The 19,229-nt window shown below is 49.6% G+C and overlaps 1 protein-coding gene across 1 annotated transcript in view; it reads right to left on the bottom strand.

The window, feature by feature from the left end:
• The window catches only part of bcl9 (BCL9 transcription coactivator), a 401,618-nt gene that overhangs the window by 31,140 nt on the left and 351,249 nt on the right, over positions 1 to 19,229 (bottom strand). Inside the window, 1 exon segment of the mRNA XM_085998596.1 lies at positions 8,363 to 8,488. Coding sequence (XP_085854722.1) covers positions 8,363 to 8,488 — 126 coding nt within the window.

The raw sequence follows: 19,229 nt of genomic DNA, 5'->3' as shown, positions 1-19,229 counted from the left end.
TTAGAGAAGAGCAGTGGGTGGTGCCTCAGCAGCACCGGAGGGAATTCCTTCAACTGGCCCATGAGGGGCCGGGAGCAGGGCGCCCCGGGCCTGAGGTCACTTGGCAGTGGGTAGAGCAGGCAGGATGGTGGCCAGGACTCCGGGAGGACGTCCAGGAGTTTTGCGCGAACTGTTTTGTGTGCGTGGCAAATAACCCCGACCCTCACAGGAGGAAGGTGCCAATGGGACACGTTAGGAGGGTAGAGGGACCATGGCAGTCAATCCAAATTGACTATATCAGACCCTTACCCACCACCCAGGGAGGCTATAAGTATTGCCTCGTTCTGGTGGACGTGTTCTCTAAATGGGTTGAAGCCTTCCCCTGCCGAACAGCCACAGCGTTAGGAACTGCAAGAATCTTGGTGCGGGAGGTGTTCTCGAGATGGGGACTGCCCCAGTTCATGGAATGCGATCAGGGAAGCCAGTGCACCAGCCAAGTCATGCAGAATACCCTGATGCTGCTGGGCATTCAAGGGAAATGGCACGTCGCCTACAATCCCCAGTCATCTGGGATTGTGGAGCGGATGAACCGCACCTTAAAAGAGAAAATAAGGAAGGAGATAATGGGTTCACCCCAAAGGTGGGCAGAAGTCCCGCCTCTTATCCTCATGGGGGTCCGCACCAGCCAATCAAAGAGTACGGGGTACTCTCCGCATGAGCTCATGACCGGCAGGGTCATGAGAACCCCCACTCATGTCCTGGCCCCAGTCCTAATGGAGGGGCAGCTAAGGGAGGTGAATCGGGACAAATTTGCCCGCACGCTCCTTGAACGCCTCCAAAGGATTTATGAGGGAGCCGCAGGTAACATGGGGAGGCAGCATCAGGGAAATAAAATGCTGCTCGAGCCCAGTAAAACCCATCGCTGGGAGGTAGGGGACCTAGTAATGGTAAGAAACTTCGCCCGTGTGGGGAGTTTCGAGCCACTTTACATGGGTCCCTACAGTATTGTAGATCAGGCCAGCCCCATGGTGTATGCTGTGAAACTGCCCCGGCGCACTAAATGGTTTCACATTAACCAATGTAAACTGTTTAAACCGGAGGCAGGGAAACAGGCAGCGGGGGCTGAAAAGGCCAGTAAAGAATCAAACGCTGTAGGGGAGCTGCAGCCACAGGTCACACAGGCTGGACGTGCAGCCTGCGTGAGGGGAGGAGTTGTCCCATCTAAGCGGGAGACTCCCCCATTGTTCTGGGACCCAGGAGGGGAGGAGCCGGAGGTCCTAGGTCCTATCCCTGGCCAAAGTGAAGCCGAGTCGGAGGACGAAGGTCCCGCCCCCGACAGCGGTGAAGGGGAGGAGCCAGAGGTCTTAGGTCTTGCCCCTCAGTGTAGCATTGAAAAGGTCTGGTCGCCGGTTACTGTAAAAAGATACCCCCGTAGGAAAGCTGTGGGAATTTTAAACAGTTCACAGCCAGCAGCTACAGGCTGCTAGGGACCAGCAGCTGAAACTGAGGTGGGAACGCCGCAGGGGGAGGCCTGCGACAGTCCCCACAGATTTTAAGCTGGCCATCCGGAGACGGACGGCACATGTACATACACCATAGTTTGCTAAGTAAGGTTTAGTTATTTGTAAATTTAGTATGTATGTATAAGGTTTTTCTGAGGTATGGTGGCATTTTGGAACGGTACAGAGTGGCAAGTTAAGTGAGCTAGTGTCGCGGGACCCACTCACCCCACACCCAAGCCGAGGAGCCCAAGGAGCCCGGCTTGAACATTCTCTTTTATCTCTCCAACAGATATTAATGCAATGATGCTACTAAGAGGCATCATCCTCGCGGCCCTGGTGGGCCTCAACATCGCGTGGCGAGGGGAGACGGAGGATCACCACATCTTCGGATGTACCGGGGAAACGGCGCCCCTGGCCCACGACGGGCAGGGCCAGCGCAAGGCAGAGGAAGTCGCTGGATATACCCACGAGGGCAACTGGCCGGGTTGGCTGGGATCGAACGCCACTAAATACTCTAATGATATTGGTTTCACTTATGGAGAAGTTTCACTATCGTGTCCGCGGGTCACGATCAAGGCCACATGGATCAGTGTTACTGTGGGAAAACGAATTTGTTTAACGTGCAGGGGGAACGTCCCCCTGGATAGGTGGTGGTGGCTCAGGAAACTGAGCAAGGACATGGGGAACCCCAGAGGACAGTGGGAAAGGTTAGGGAACAACACTCACCGGACCATCACAGGGACCCAGGGAGGGCTGACAGTGTGCTGGGATAAACGGTGGGAACCCGATCAAGGGATTTACGTATGTATGTGGGGTTCAGGAAAAGTCTGCCCCGCAGGTGTTTCCATCATTTTCCACAGCCAGTGGCAAGATAACGGGAGGGGGATGGACTGGGAATCACGCTTGGACGCATGCGCGGTCCCCTACTCCCCAATCGCAGTTAATGCCACTGAGTTAGTGACCCGCCCCCGACAGCCCCTGCCCACGACCCAGACACCACGGACGGTAACAGAGGGGTGCCCCACCACCACCAAGGGACCGGGGAATGGTTTAGTTTTAGTTCCGACTGATCAAATGGCTTACCAGGGGGTCCATTACGCGGTGGCCTCGGTCATCCTCAACCTGACCGAGGTGCACCTGCCGGAATGGTGCCCCGTAGAAACAGGAAGGCTATATCAGGCCCTGCTAAAAGAGACCCTGCAGAAGTTCTTTGAATTTGACTTCGCAAGGGTCAACAGAACCAAGCTGTATACCGAAAGCCACAAGCAATGGGAGCAAGCAGGGAGACTAAAAAGGGGCACCGTGAACGACTGGTTCACAGGGTTTAACACTGGGCCGTCCATCATAAATAGTATGGACGACATCGAATTGCAACGGCAGGTTAACGGGTTAAAGACCCATTTGAGGGGGATCCTCACGGACGAAAATCGGGTGGTGGGTTCGGAGCTCCATGAGGATCAGGCTATGACTCTCCACTTAAAAGAGATCATAGCAGAGCTGGCGAAGCAGGCTTGGACGGTCAACGCTCTCATTAGGGAGGACAGGAACGCCTCAGATCAGGCTGCACAGAATGAGGTGTGCGTGCTGTACGGGGCATGGTTGCTGGGCGAGGGCCGCAGCAATCTGGAGGACTTGAAACAGGGTTTGGTCCCCTCCTGGATCAGTAACAAACACCTCGCAGCCCTCCACCCTTTTGAGAATGCGTTGAGTCCCTGCCAGCTCTGGCTCGCTTCTGAGGCCTATCCAGTCCCGGTGGACTGTGGCCGCTCCAACCATACCATCATGGGGGTCGTCGTGCGGATCCCCATAATGAGCAGGACAGCCCGACCTGCGCCGGTGTATAGGGTGGTGAACATTGGAGTCATTCGGGGGGGAGCTCATGTCCGTTTTGCAGAGGTCCCACCCTACGTCATTAAGTGGGAGCATGCTATGACGGGGACTGACTTCTCGGGGTGCCGTAGCCGGGGAGCACACATAATCCTGTGCCCCCAGCACTTGAATGCCTATTCAATACCACAATGCGGGTTCAGGTCTGCTGACGCTAAGCCTATCAATTGCACTATGGAAGCCATGGCACAGGGCCATGTTCCCCCACAGGTGGCATACATAGGAGGTCGGACATATTGTGTCACCACCGCAGCGTCTCACTACCGGCACGGACAGCACGGCTGGTGCGCAGTCAGTGACAGCAGCTTCTGTTTTAAACCCGAGGCAATAGTTCAAGTGGCACAGCTGCAGATTATCCCGATCCCCGAACCATCCACTGTTCACTTCACCATTAAGGAGAATTTCACTGATCTCCAAAAGTAAGTAGCACATTTTGGTTTTACGATTCCCCCTCTCCCAGAACACCTAACCGCGCTGCTCAAAGCGGTCGCCATCTCGCAGAAACACCTTTTCACTTTGGAACAAAAGACCGTTGATATAGGGGCAGAAATTCAGGATATAGTGGTTCCACCGTGGTGGGACCTTTTTGATAATATAGAGGTCCCATCATGGATCCGACTGGCTTCCCACATTTTGGTGGTGTGCCAACTGGGGATAGTTTTGTACCTGGTCTGTGTACAGTGCAGAAGGAAGGGACACAGCAGGGAATTCCCTAGTCAGCCGAATTGGCGGGGCCACTATGTCAGTATAAACGGGGAGTCGCCCATGTAATTACTGTTGTTTTAATATTTTGGATTGTTCTGTACCTTGTTTGATGTCGCATTATATTGTATTATGATTATTCTGTTATGACTCTAGGTGAGTCTGTATATTGTTTAAAGGTTTGTCTCCAATAGGAAATGTTTTCTCAAACTTCGTTGTTCAGAATGAGGAAAGTGCGGGCGCGGTACACTCCTTAGCAAGGTAAATTACGGGGAAGGTCAGTTGGGGAGGGAACGGATTTGTGCTCACCCAAAGACATTTTATGATACAAAGACGATTGAAGATGCTCATTGTATCACAGGGAGGACTGTAGGATTCGCAAAAATCCATGAAATACAGTATACGGGTAGGGCCCCTGAAGTGGCCACATTGTGAGAACACAGAATGGAGTTGGCAGTTCTCATGGCCCAGTTCAAAAGGACACACACACAGTACCTAACAGCAGTCTGAGTCATCATCGATTAGAAGAATCCAGAACCTTACTGTTTTTGATATTGTAATGTGGTTACAGCAGTAAACAAAACTATTAGCACCTGGAGGTGCGCTAATTGCTGGCAGAGCGGTAACCGATCTCAGAAACCGCTGAGCACACACAAACAAAAGGACACTAAACGGATTCCCATTATGGCAAAGCGGTAACCGATCTCAGAAACTGCTGAGCACACACAAACGAAGGGACACTAATCGGATTCCCATTAGTTCGATTTGCGAGCAGTTAAAATTAATGTGCTTGCCAAGATTAGGGACAGAAAAGAGTATAACCGTTCAGGTAAATCGTCAGCAAGTCAGTCTAAGATTCGACCAGAGTAAGGAAGACTCCTCCGGAGATGGTTCACACCGTGAAGTCCAAGTCCAGTTACCATCAGGAGTTCGAGGACCGTGCGGAACAGAAAACGGCTCGAGGATTTCGGAGGACTTCCAAAGTTTGTACAGGAGAGCGAGTCCAGGAGCCGGTCCCATAAGGAAGGTCAGAGGTCCCAGACGACACCAAGTAACAGGGTCCAGGAGCCGGTCCCATAAGGAAGATCAGAAATTCCAGACGTAACCAGAAGTACCAAGGTCCAGAAGGGTTTTGAAATTCTGGTGAGCATAAAGGCCCAACTCTGCCTAACTGACATAATTGAGGTATATTCAGTAACGGGAGGGTTTGTAACGTTAAGGGTATTTGTAAGTCAGGAGTGTGATTTATCCCTCGATGTGTCCGTGCGCTTCCCTCACCTCTGCTTTTAGCTTATCGCTATTTTAGAACTGTTTATATGCTTTAAAGTTATTTTTCTCAGTGTATAATTTAGTCCTCTGTGAGAAACGTTATTTTTCGTCTGCATTTATTCTTGCCATTTTTCTCTGTGTACATTCTCTTTCAAAAATAAAGATCGTTTTGATTTAAAACTCAATCTGTCTCATCTGACCATTTGTCTTCCGAGTCACGAGTTGGGCCAACACACAAAGGTTGTCTGGCAATAAGCCCAGTGTCTAGAACCGTGAGGGGGGAGCGCTTCGAAACCGCTCACGAGTAGTGCGAAAATCAAAACCGATGTAGCACACCATAAGCTCGGTAAAACGACCCCTTACACACAGCTCGATAATACCGTCAGCTAAAAGGTGAGAGATTTCTGCCTCGATAAATGCTCGGTCGTCTTGGCTAAAGTGCCGTGATTTAGTGGCTATGGGTTTACAGCGGAGGGAGAGATTGGCAAACAGGGAGGGCTCACCGAGTAAGGCCGCCGAGCGCACACAAAACGGCACCTTAGAAATGGTAAGCTCCGGCTTCGATCCTCCAAACTCAAAAGTGAGTCTTTTGTGCTGCTTCTGGAAGTCCTGTTCCAGAAGCACATCGCTGCATAAGTTTTCGAGTACTCCGAGCCGGGTGGAGGGATACGTGCAGCCATTGAGGATGAGGTTGACAAGACAGAAGCCAGAAGAATTGGTGGTCAGAGTTGTCAGAGCCATTGCAATCTCCCTGTCCGAGGGATAAATGCGTAGTTTTAACCTGCTGACAGCCCGCTTACTAATGAAGCTGTCAGAGCTGCAGGAGGCGATTAGCGCGCTTAGAGTGTGCCCATTTACTGAAACCTTCATGGCTGCATGGGACAAACTTTGGGGAAAAACAGCTGTGATGGGAGGAGGGGCAATTTTTCCTTTGGCAGCTGTAGCCTTAGCAGTGGTTCTTGGGGGAGGAGCAGCTCCATAGATAGCAGCTGTGAAGCTAACCGGAGCTCTCGACCGGTATACTTTAGAGAAGCGGCCTTTCTTGTTAGCAGAGGCCCGTGAATGGCATACCTTGGAAAAGTGTCCTTTCTTGCTGCAATGATTGCAGGTCGCATTATGAGCCGGGCAAAATTTTCTGTAATGGAACGTACCTCCACAAAAGAAACACTTTCTTCCTGATTGCCAGGATACTGCTAGGGCGGGGTCGTCATCAGCGAAGGCCTCTAGGGTAGGGTTGTCGCTCGTTAGAGTAGAGTCATCATCAGCGGGGGCATCCGCCCGAGACCTATCGAAAGACTCATTAAAGGTGATAGCCGCAGCCCGTGCACGTGGTGGGAGATAAGTGTCTGCATTCTTCTTGGCCGAGTCCAGGGAACACACCTGGTCATAAGTAGCCCGTAAATTGAGGGTTTTATTTTCCAGCAGGCGCTGACGTATAAAAGGGGACGCAATCCCATTGATAAAGGAATCGCGGATTAGTTCCTCTTGATACTGTTTACTGTTCAGCTGTAACCGTTTTAAGGTTACAATCTTTGCTGAGCCTGCGAAGTTTCTGGAGGAATTCATTGAGTGATTCCCCAGGCTGCTGCCGAGTTGTGGCCAGTAGATGTCGAGCAAAGATTTCATTCGGGGACTTGACCTATAGCTGCTGTAAAATTTGGATAACAGCGTCGTAGTCTATACAGTCCTCAATAAAATCATACACATGAGGGGATACGTAGTTAATAAGCATTCGTAACTTATTAGGGGCATCCGCCCCACATTCTTCAAGAAAGTTGCTAAAGGTACGAAACCAATGCTTCCATACCTTCGCTGCCGCAGGTGCATTCGGGTCCAGGTTGAGATGAGCGAATCTAAGGTGTTTTTCCATGATGGATCAGTTTCTTGCCCAAGTTCCTTTCTGCGGTTCGAGTTGTAGCTGGTTGTTCCGAATCACCCAAAGCGTGGAGACGATAACAAGTCGATTAAATTGACGTAATAAAGACTCACTACGCACTTGATTGAACATAAAGCAAGGCTTTAATTGACTTGTAACAAAACATGGAGGTCTAGTTAGTAGTCACTAGCTTCCTGTTTCCAGATTGTCTCTGGCCAAGTTGGGCCCACGCCGAGTATTTATACTCCTCGGATGGCGCCCTCAGCGGGCCGTCCAGTAGTACTTCCTGAGTTACTTCTTGTAGAAGTTGCGATTTATGACACTATGTACATGACAGCTCCAGAATTCCAGCAACAAAACAATCAATTTAATCATCTCCATCTATGCTTATCTTTATAACATTTGTCCAGCTTCTTTTTAAAAGTAGCCAATTGATGTAGCAGTAATTGATTTTGATGGGCGCGTATTCCACACATGTACTACTCATGAGGTGGGAGAATTTTACCCCCACTCTCCAGCCCTATATGATACACGTCACCTCTAATTATGGTGTTGCAGTTTAATTGCTTACATCGACATTACCAAAGCCTTTGAAAATTTGACAGATCTATATCATATCTCTTTTAGACTTTTCTCTTGTAAAAACATTCAATTCTGTGAACCTCAGTTCACAACTTAACAGTTGTTCTTTAAACCATGCCCAATACATCAGGATCATTTAAAGTTATGTCCAAAATTGCACACAATATTTCAATTTTGGTCTTATGAGTGAATGTTACAGGATTAGAATAATTTGCTTTGAGATGATGATAAAGTTCGAAATACATACCCGCAGCCTCACATCGATTTCAGTATTCAGTGGTTTTCCTGTTCCACCTTCTCTAATGGATATTTATTCATTGTGATTCATTTTTGGGTGTGCTAGACCCTTACTTAATTTTAGTGGCGTAGTCCCTTTGAAAGGAGTCACTTGCACAAATTCCACTGAGGTTAGGCTTACCTAGCCCCATGGTTCCCAATTTTTCTTAGTTCTGTATGTAGCTTTATAGTGATCATGCTAAAATCACATTTTCTCATTCTCTCCATGCCCCAGACAGCATTGGAAGCAACCCAAATAACCATTCCACTTTGAACGTGCCCATCATACCTTTATAGTCTTTTAGTTCTTCCGACCTTCTGTCCATGTTATCATTTGTTCTCACATGTAATGCTGCAACTGGTTCAACCACCTTGCCCTCATCAGTCCTCATTTCTAGATCCCTTGCCCTTGGCCCTGGAAAATAAACAAAAGATCCCATTGGTGTTATTCTCACAGCACAATCCACATGCCTCACTGTGGAGCCCTCTGTTACAAAGTCTTTTCCAGCTCCATCAAACCTTTCTATCATCTGTAACATTCCACCCTTACATGCTACCATCTCATTTACTTTACTTACCTTTTCTCTTCATTTCAGGTGTTAGTTTCTATCATCTTACACGACATTTGATATCTCAGGAACAGCAATACTTTCCCTTTGGTCTGGGGTACAGCAAATAAATGCTATTGACTTTCTAAAGTACATAATTTGTACAATATTTCTGCAATCTCGCATGGCTTCAATCAACAGCCAGAAGTAATCCTTGGGTGCTTTGACTTGAGGTGCTGAAAGAGGTCATATAATAGGTACCCCATGGTGACACAAATCAATCCTCCACCCAAGGGAGTAGTTCTCTGCATAGCCCTTCCTCAGGTGAAGCAAGTATCAAACTGTTCTTGCCTCCAGTTTGTGAATTATACAAATGGAATGAATAGGCCTATTGTAACCATAAATGATAAGAGGATAGGAAATTAAAGGTGGAAACTGATGCCACGTTTTCTGTGACTTCCACATCCACAGCATTCATTCTCGTTAAAGGGGGATACCGTGCAGAGAATTTTCAGTATAGGGTGTTCTCTCTTCTCTTTAACTACGATTTCAGGAAGAATTCAGTATCATTATGCCTTGTTTCTGTTATGTGATCTCTCCATAATAGAAGGGAGTGTCTGGCCAGCCTCAGTTGGACTGAAACCTGTATTTATTTCCTGAAAATATTGGGGTAGAAAATGGCATGTGTTGCACCCGTTTCTTCCAATCTGCGTAGGCGGTGAACCCACTGATAAATTCATGGGGCCGACTCCTAAAACAGCTGTTAGGCCCTTTGATTATGTAAATTAGAGGTCTGACACCTGTTGAAGGACCCAATCAAAATTAGTCAGTGATGAGCAGGGCAGGTGTTGGGCCACCAATGAAAAGCAAGTTGTAAAAATATCTTCTTAAAAAAACGATTTCCTGTGCAGCCAGGAGGAGGAGTGTTCCTGACTCCACAGACATCTCAGATAATCCACCACCCAACCCCCCTCCCCCACCAGGGATTGAACTCAAAGCTTCCTGGTCCATGTAGCTCAACTACCCGCTGTATAAACTCACTAATGCAGTAGTGGAGATTGAAATAATACATTTTAAACATGTTGCAGTTTATTAGCTAAATATGAATGACACATTCAAATAATGGAACCTGCTTTGGTCTTCTACATAAGATAATGTGATTTGCTATGATAAAAGTAATTGGGCTGGATTTTCCACCCAGAGGTGGGATGGTGGCCGGTTCACTCTTCAGCGGGTTCTGGTCCCGCTCCCAGTTGCAGCCGCCCTCCATTAAGGATTTTCCCTTGATTTGCCTCATTAAGGCTGACGTGCGCACTAGCCAGTCCAATCGGTGGGTGCAGGTCGGCTGCTCATGCTTGATGACGCACTAGGAGCCTGTATATTTAAGAGGGCCATGTCCCCTTTGCTTTTCACTTGCTTTCTTCTGCTTCTGAATGCTGGTTGCTGCAAGCATGGCAGCTCAACGGTCCAAGGCTGCTCCCCGTTTTGGTGATGACTCTCTCCATGCTCTTGTGGAGGGAGTAAGAGGATGAAAGGAGGTCCTCTTCCCCTCCGATGGATGGAGGAAGCCTCCTCAGCATTCAAAGGCAGCCTGGCTGCAAATTGCTGAGGAGTTAAGTGCAAAGTCATTGTGTACACGCACCTGGGTGCAGTGTAGAAAAAGGTTCAATGATCTGATGTGCTCAGCATAAGTGAGTATAACATCACACTTACCTTCAGTCTGCTTCCCATCTCTTCTCATTCCCATCACTCTGCACTGGCAACCTACTCCTGCACATCCCAACTGACCCTAACATCCCTTGCGCCCTCACCCATCCCTCTCTCTCTATGTACAGAATCACTTCACCATCCTACACCCCTCACACTCACTCTCACAGTTATGCAATGACAACAACTAACAACGCACAGAGAGATACCTTGGTATTGGCAACTCACTCCATCTTTGTCTCCCTCTAAACATCTATGTTATCCATTCCGTACACTGACTCCATCAATCTCGCTGAAACTCCACTTGTGTCCCTCATTACAGGAAAAGAGAGCCCACAATAAGAGAGAGAGAGAGAGAGGACTGGAGGAGGCCCACCATCCCTGGTGCATTTACCAAATGCTGAGGAGGCAGCTCTGGAGATCGTCGGAAGTGCAGAGGAGCTGGAAGTGGGGGACGGAGAGACGGGCACAGTACAGCAAGTTGGTGACAGAATTGATTTGCAACCCAATTATTTTGTTTTCATGAGTGACTGATATGGCATCTGAAGCTCATAGAAATTGAGTTATGATCATCTGCACCTAAATATCACATGTCTATAACTCATGCCTTTACTCCCCCACAGGACCATCGAGAGCCGCCCCCCCCACTGTCAATGAGGAAGAGCCGGACAACTCCTCAGAGGAACCTGCAGCCTCTGAGGGAGCAGCATCAGCAGAAATGAGCGCACCCAGCACCAGCACAGAGACGTACACCTCGGTGGGTAGTTTACGAGATAGAGTATTGTTGTCACCTGGTGTATCTCCGCTCACAAGTGAGCATCAGTCGATGGTGGAGACAGCGACAGCAGTGGAGAGTCCATATCGGAGGCCGCAGGGCGCTCCCAGCTCTGCTCAGCTTCATGTAGATGCAGTGCCTCTGGGACCATCCAGAAAGAGAGCGGTGCTGGAGCTTCAGGAACAAGTGCAGGAGGCTCTGACTGGGTTTGCAACCACAGTAACTGCAGGTGTGTAGAGAATGGAGGAGTTCATGTCAAATAAGAGCAATGCCATGGTGCATGCATTGGCAAACGTAGGTTCTGCCATGGAAAGGATGGCAACCTCTATAGAGGACATAAATCGCCAGACTCAGGAGAACTTGGTAACACTTCTAAATAGATGGGCATCTATTGAGGAGTGAAACCAAAGGTTCATGGACGTCCTTGTTATGAGGAATGTCAGCACAGAAATGGGTCCTCGTAGCCCCACTGATGTGCAGCAAGGTGCTCTCCAGCTACTTGCTAGCAGTGAAGTGCAGGTGACCCATGAGAGGAATGGTGGTGGTCGACAACAAGGAAGTGGGGGCTCCTCTCCAAGCACTCACACTCCCATGCCACTGCGGAGCCATCGGTCAGAGCTCCAGATGCCCTACCCAACTGAGATGGCCATTTCTGCCCCTGCACAGCCGCAGGAGGAGCAGACTGTTACGGAGCTCTCCAAGGCTTCCAAATTCAGAGGACAACCGCCAAAGGCATCTAAGCAGGCGCAGCAGGGAAGTGAACATGCTGCCTCTACATCTGCTGAAGCCACAGGGGAAGCACCACGTAAAAGCACACGTAAGAGTAAGCTAAAACACAAATAGTCACAAGGGTAGTCACTTGGGTGATTTCATAGTATACCAATTTACATTTGTGATGTTTATTTCTAGTGTATTAAGGTAATGCGATGTCAATGATTTAATGCGTTGCTCTATGTGTACTCAGAATTGGAAGTGTCACAGTGACAGGTGAGGGCACCTTTCATCTGCAGTGATGGTGGGGAGAGTGAAAGGAATGCATAGTTCATTGTTCAGATGCTGCATTGTGTGGAATGGAGGTCCTGCCAACCCTCATGTGCATGTGCCAGCCACATGTATGTACAGCGTAAAGTTACACGAATCTGGCATGGATGAGTCCATCCCTTGCCTGATAGCCAGCAATGAGGTCGCGTGCTGGTAGCACTAGGACAGCCGCCTCCGCCAGGTGTTCCTCATCTGCCGTCTCATTCGGCTCTTCCCCCTGCTCGTCCTCCTCCTCCTCTGAGGAGGAGGCTGTGCGCTGTGCCACTTGTTCCTCAGGTAGCGGTAAGCCACGCTGCAGTGCGATGTGCAGTGCACAGCAGACCACGATGATTCTGGACAACCTGGCTGGTGCGTACTGTAGGACTCCACTAGATCTGTCCAGGCAGCTGAAGCGCATTTTGAGCAAGCCTATGGTTTGCTCTATGATGCTTCTGGTGGAAATGTGGCTCTCATTGTAATGCTCCTCACTTTGTTTGATGGCCTCCTCATTGGTGTCATTAGCCACGTCTTCAGGGGATAGCCCTTGTCTTCAAGTAGCCATCCGGAGAGTTGGGTTGGTGGATTGAAGAGCTGAGGCACAGTGGACTGCCGCAGGATGTACTAGTCATGGCAGCTGCAAGGGAACTTTGTGCACACATGCATAATGTTCTTCCTGTGGTTACACGCCAGCTGCACTTTAAGGGAGTGGAAGCCCTTGCAGTTCACAAATACAGCTGGGTTGTGATGGGGTGCCCTGATGGCCACATGTCTGCAGTTGATGACACCCTGCACCCTTGGGAAGCCTGCCATATTGGCAAACCCAACCACCTGCGTGGTTACATTTGCTTCATCCGTTGAGAAGTGGATGTAATTGTCCGACTTGCCAAACAGGGCATCAGTAACCTGCGTTATGCACCTGTGGGCGGCCGACTGGGAGATGCTGCTGATGTTTGCTGCTGATCCCTGGAAGGAGCCTGAAGCAAAAAAGTTGAGGGCAGTGATGACTTTGACAGCCACTGGTAAGGAGTGTCCACCCACTCCTCTGGGCTCCAGGTCTTGGTGCAGCATTGTGCAGATGTCAGTGACTACCTCTCGCGAAAGTCTCAGCCTCCTTTGGCACTGCTGCTGTCATGTTGAGGAAGCTTATCCTCGACCTGTAAACCCTGTGTTGGGGGTATCTCCTGCGGCGAAGTGCAGCCCTGTGCTGATGCCCTCTGTCCTGCGCAGCATCAGGTGGCTCAGGAGAAGGTTGGCATTCTTGTTGTCGGTGTGCTGGTGTGCCTGGTTCTGCTGCTGCCCCGGCTGCTCATCCTCCGAATCTGAGGACCAGGATGAGAGAATATAAATGGTTCCCATACTGCTGGTGAAAATGTCACTTGAGGATGAAATGTTATAAGCGCTCCGTCAAAGTGGAAAGAGGTTATTCCAAGGAGGTCACAGTATATACAGATCTCACAACACACACTTACAACCTCAATACACCTGAAAAATGTCTTCAACATCCTGCAATCAGAAAGTTCTGTTTTTTTAAATTGAACTGATGTGGCAGGTTAGCTTTAATGTTGCACTTGCAGCTGTCAACTATTCAGCTTGTTGGAACACCCGACACAATCAACTACCATGTTTCTGGAACACCGTGGAACATGCTGAAAATCTTGCAAAATTGAAAAGCCCTCTCAAAATAGCATTAAATAGGTAGTTAGCTGTTAACTACCTTAACTGCCTCTTCCCACCTCTTGGTGTCGGGTCTGATCAGTAGTTGCAGACCCGACACTTTGGAAAGTTGCATGGAGGTGGGTTTGCGGCGGGTTTGCAATTCGCCATCAATCATCTTGGATTTAACTCCTGACCTGCCTCCAAACCCGCCCTTTGAGCGCCGGCAAAATCGCGGCCATTGTGTCACACGAATTTTCATCATTACTGTTGTAGAGCTTTACAAATAAGCATTGATTTTTAGCCTCGAATCCTGCTGTCCAATTGTTACACCAGCATACTGTTAATATTCAATCTGCAATGTCTAGACATGTTGGAGAGGTTACCTACTCCAAGGAATTCGCTTTGCCACATCTAGTGCCTGTTGTATGATCAACTGCAATTCCTGCACTGCATTTATTATTCAAACCAAGCCCAATGTCTCCACATCTGCAATAACATTTGTATAATTATTTATCCTGTAAAGCAACCACTTTAAAATATTGATCGCCATTCTGAGGAGAGAGCTGAGGTCCTCAGACACATTATCATTCTCTTTGATGCAGAAACGTTTATTATTTTCAGTGCATTAGTGAAACCTGTAAATTAGGGACATCTAAGGGACTTGCATCAGGTGTCCTATATTTGCAAGTGTCCTTATTTTCAAAATGGTCATTGTATGTACAGTAAACCAGATGAGCAAAATATCTTGGGATTGGCTGTATCTCCTGTAGTGTTCCTTATTTTTTATGCCCTCACCTGGATCATGCCTAATTTTGGAGCCATGACAGAGGGATGTGATTTCAGTTCATTTTCTGTTCCTTGAGTTTCCCAATTCATTACCATCCTTTTCCATTGAGGTAGGGATGTCCTTGATCCTGGGATCTGTTACATTGGCAACATGCAGAGGACAAGGTGGCTGCTGTAGAGCCAGAATACCTGGAAGATCCCAGCCAAATTGGGGGGATTAATGTCCTGCAGACCCTGTCCAGGACCCTCTCCTTCCGTGTGCTGCAGCTGCTAATGTTTGAAGTGCTTGGGGTAGGTAGGGGGCTGTCAGAAGCTCATCAGTACCTGACATACTGGTAGAGTGAGATGTCTTGGGTTGCCAATTTTGGTTGGAGGCATTCCTTGAGGTTTGATCACATGATATTCTGACCACATGACGTCTGACCACATATCATCCGACCATAGAGTCATTATGGCAGAAGGAGGCCATTCGGCCCATCAAGTCGATGCCGGCTCTCTGTAGAGCAATCCAGTCAGTCCCATTCCCCCGCTCTATCCCCGTAGCCCTGCAAGTTTATTTCCCTCAAGTGCCTATCCAATTTTCTTTTGAAAACATTGAGTGTCTCCGCTTCCACCACCTCTGTCGGCAGCGAGTTCCAGGTCATTATCACTTGCTGCATTAAAAAGTTCTTCCTCACACCCCCCCTGTATCTCTTGCCCAAAACCTTAAATCTGTGTTTCCTAGTTCTTGTACCATCAGCTAATGGGAACAGCCTTTCTCTGTCTACCTTATCCAAACCTGTCATAATCTTGTACGCCGCAATCAAATTTCCCCTCAACCTCCTTTACTCCACGGAGAACAACCCCAGCTTCGCCAGCCTAACCTTGTAGCTAAAATCCCTCATCCCTGGAATCATTCTGGTAAATCTCCTCTGCACCCTCTCAAGTCCTTCACATCCTTCCTAAAGCGTGGTGACCAGAACTGGACGCAATACTCTAGTTGTGGCCTAACCAGCGCGTTATAATGCTTCAGCATAACTTCCCTGCTTTTGTACTCAATGAGCTAAATTTTAACTCAGCCGTCAGGCGGGCTTTGAGGCGTGTGGGGGGTTAAAATCGCAAAACCTGGGGGTCGGGACCCCCCCACCTGGTTCCCGACACCTAGCCATTTTAACCCAGGTGTGTCTGATGATCCCGAATCAGTCCCGCCTGCCCTTAAACAGCACTAATTGGCCTTTATAATCCCATTTTAACAGGCCCTTGCCTGTTTAAACCTTTTCCCACGTAAAACACGCCTGGTGGGGATCACGCCTGTGAAACCTGGCGTGAGCACTATTGGCTTGCTGGCTATCAGCTGCAGGTCAACCATTAAAGAGGAGATTTGATCAGTCATCATTTGCAGGTGGCAGTACTTTGTTGTCTCAGGCCTGGGGCAACTTTTACCAGGCTTAACCACACCTGTGGAAGGTTGGAGCCTCACATACTTCTCCAGTGTGAACTCCTGCGAAACCCCTCTCGCCACCCTCACTCAGCGCTTCCTCAACTGAGGCATCTACCAGAAGCATGGGAGGCCTTTTTTTCCTTCCCTTCTTGGCATTAGAGGACCTCCAGCACCAGGCGCAGCAGCAGCAGAACCAGGAACAACAGCAGCACCAGCAGCAGCAGCAGCAGGAGCAGGAGCGACAGGCTGCTGTTCACCCACCTGAGGCAGCACAGGCCAGAAGGAGCCAGCGCATGGAAGCCCGTCGGCGCAGGAGATACCCCCCAAACAGGGTTTACAGACAAAGGGTCAGCTACCTCAACATGACTGAGCAGCAGTGCCAAAGGCGGCTCCGACTTTCGCGACAGGTAGTGACTGACATCTGCACAATGATACAGCAAGACCTGCTGCCCAGAGGACCAGGTGGACACTCCTTACCAGTGGCCATCAAAGTCACCACCGCACTCAACTTTTTTGCCTCAGGCTCATTCCAGGGATCAGCAGCAGACATCAGCGGCATCTCCCAGTTGGCCGCACACACTTGCATCACGCAGGTAACTGATGCCCTCTTTGCCCTCGCGCACAATCACATCCATTTCACCAGGGATCACGCAAATGTGACGGTGCGAGCGGTTGGATTAGCTCATCTGGCAGACTTTTCAAGGGTGCAGGGCGTCATTGACTGCACACATGTGGCCCTTAGGGCACCCCATCACAATCCAGGTATTTTTGTCAACCGCAAGGGCTTCCATTCCCTTAACGTTCAGCTGGTGTGTGACCACAAGAAGGAGATTTTGCATGTTTGTGCCAAGTACCCTGGCAGTTGCCATGACTCCTTCATACTGCGCCAGTCTAGTGTGCCTCTGCTATTCAGTCCACCAGACCAACTTCACGGATGGCTGCTTGGAGACAAGGGCTAACCCCTGACGACTTGGCTAATGACGCCGTTGAGGAGGCCAGCCAACGAAGCTGAGGAGCGCTACAACTCCAGCCACATTTCCACTAGATCCATAATCGAGCAAACCATCGGCTTGCTGAAGATGCACTTCAGATGCCTGGATAGATCAGGCAGAGTCCTACAGTACTCGGCAGCCAGGGTCTCCAGAATCGTTGTGGTTTGCTGTGTACTCCACAAGATGGCACAGCGTCATGTCTTGCAGATTCCTGAGGACCAAGTGGCTCCTCACATACGCTCCTCAGATGATGATGATGATGATGATGATGATGGAGGAGGAGGAGGAGGGCGAGAACGAGCATCCTGCAGAGGCCCATCAACCAACGGCAGCATTACGCGAGGACAGAGAACATTGCTGCCCGGGATGCAAGGAACGCACTCATCCTGGCCAAATTTGCTTAGCCTAGTAAATCAAACTCTTTTGCCTCGCAGCTTCTTACCTGAGCATCGACAATGGCCAAACCCTGCGAATTCCGAGCTATTTGACCAGCATCCTGACAACTGCAAGTAATCCTAAGCCCTCAATGTGAAAGCCCCATTCGCGAAATGACACATGCCAGAACTGCAGCAGTTGCCATCAGAATTTTTATGCAAAACAAACAACTGATGGCATTTTTACAAAATACACAACATTTCACCCAAGTGACTACCCTTGTGACTGTTTGTGCTTTATTTTCCTCTTATGCGTGCTCCTACGTAGTAGTTCCCCTATGGCTTCAGCAGATGCGCAGGCCCCTTGCTCACTTTCCTGCTGCTCCTGTCTCGACACCTTTGGTGGGCATCCTCTGGGGTGGCGAGCCTGTGAGGGCTCGTCAGCAGTCTGCTGCTCCTGCGGCTGTGCAGGAGTTGAGACGTCTATCTCAGTTGGGTGTGGACTCCGGCGGGGCTCTGACCGAGGGCTCTGCAGTGGCATGGAAGTGTGAGCGCTTGGAGAGGAGCCCCCACTTCCTTGAGGTCTGCCACCAACCTCCCTCTCATGGGTCAGGTCCCCCTCAGTGCCTGCAAGTGGCTTGAGAGCACCTTGCTGCACGTCAGGGGGGCCATGGGGACCCGTATCTGCAATGGCAGTCCTACTCAGAAGGACTTCCATGAAGGTCTGGTTTCTCTGTTCAATAGATGCCCATCGCTCCTCAAGAGATGTCATTCTATTCTGAACACTCACCATGTTTTTCATACCCTGGCGACTAACCTCCTCCATGGCCGTGGCACTCCTCTCCTCTACCGTAGCCCTCCTCTCCTCTACCATAGCCATCCTCTCCTCTACGGTAGCCAGCCTTACCACAGAGGCAGCAATCATTTCCACGTTGGTAGCTATCCTTTCCGTGTTCATGCGTTCATGCGCCATTGACTCCACAAAGGCTCTGCTCATGTTCGCTATGGACTCCTCCATTCGCTCCACACTCACAGCGACCCTGGAGACAAAACCTGCCAGAGACTCCTGCATCTGTGCATGGAGTTCCATCACCTCTGATCTTACGGATGGACCCAGAGGCAGAGGGTCGACATGCAGCTGAGCCGAGCGGGCAGAGTCCTGCGTCCTCCGACGAGGACTCTCCACTGCTGTCCCTGTCTCCACAATCTGCTGATGCTCACTTGTGAGCTGTGATACACCAGATGACAACTCTACTCTATGTCCTGAAGGTCCCACCGAGGTGTGAGTGTCTGCGCTGGTGCTGGTTCACTTATTTCTGCTGACGCTGCGCCCTCAGAGGTTGCAGATTCCTCTGAGGAGTCTGGCATCTCAGGCTCTTCCTCCTGCACACTGGGGTCAGGGGCTCTCGATGGTCCTGTGGGGGAGTCAAGGAAAAAGTTAGAGATGTGATGCCAAGTTTACATGGACATTGCATTTTGCAGATGATCATAAGTCCATATGATGTAGCTTCAGAATCATTATCAGCGACTCATGCAATGCCAATGAGAGAGATAGAAAACTATTCTGTCACCAGCTTGCGGGGATGCACCTGTCTGTCCTTCCCCAACTTCCGCATCTCTGTCAGCCCCGACAATCTCCGGGACGGCTTCCTCCCAGGGGGTGAGCTGGGCTAATGAGGGTAGCCCTCTTCCTGTCCTGGCTCGCTCTCTCCTGTTGTGAGCTCTCTTTTCCTGCAATGAGGGAGACAAGTGGAGGTTGAGTGAGAATGAAGGAGTGAGTGCAGAGATTGCATAGCATAGATACTTAGAAGGAGACAAAGATGGAGTGAGGTTGCAAGACCAAGGGCCCTCCCTGTGTGTTGTCAGTTGTGTTCAAAG

Source organism: Somniosus microcephalus, chromosome 10, assembly GCF_052327205.1.
Source record: "Somniosus microcephalus isolate GS21.2 chromosome 10, FLI_Smic_1.0, whole genome shotgun sequence".
Classification (NCBI taxonomy): Eukaryota; Metazoa; Chordata; class Chondrichthyes; order Squaliformes; family Somniosidae; genus Somniosus; species Somniosus microcephalus.
This window is presented reverse-complemented; position numbering and strand designations above follow the sequence as displayed.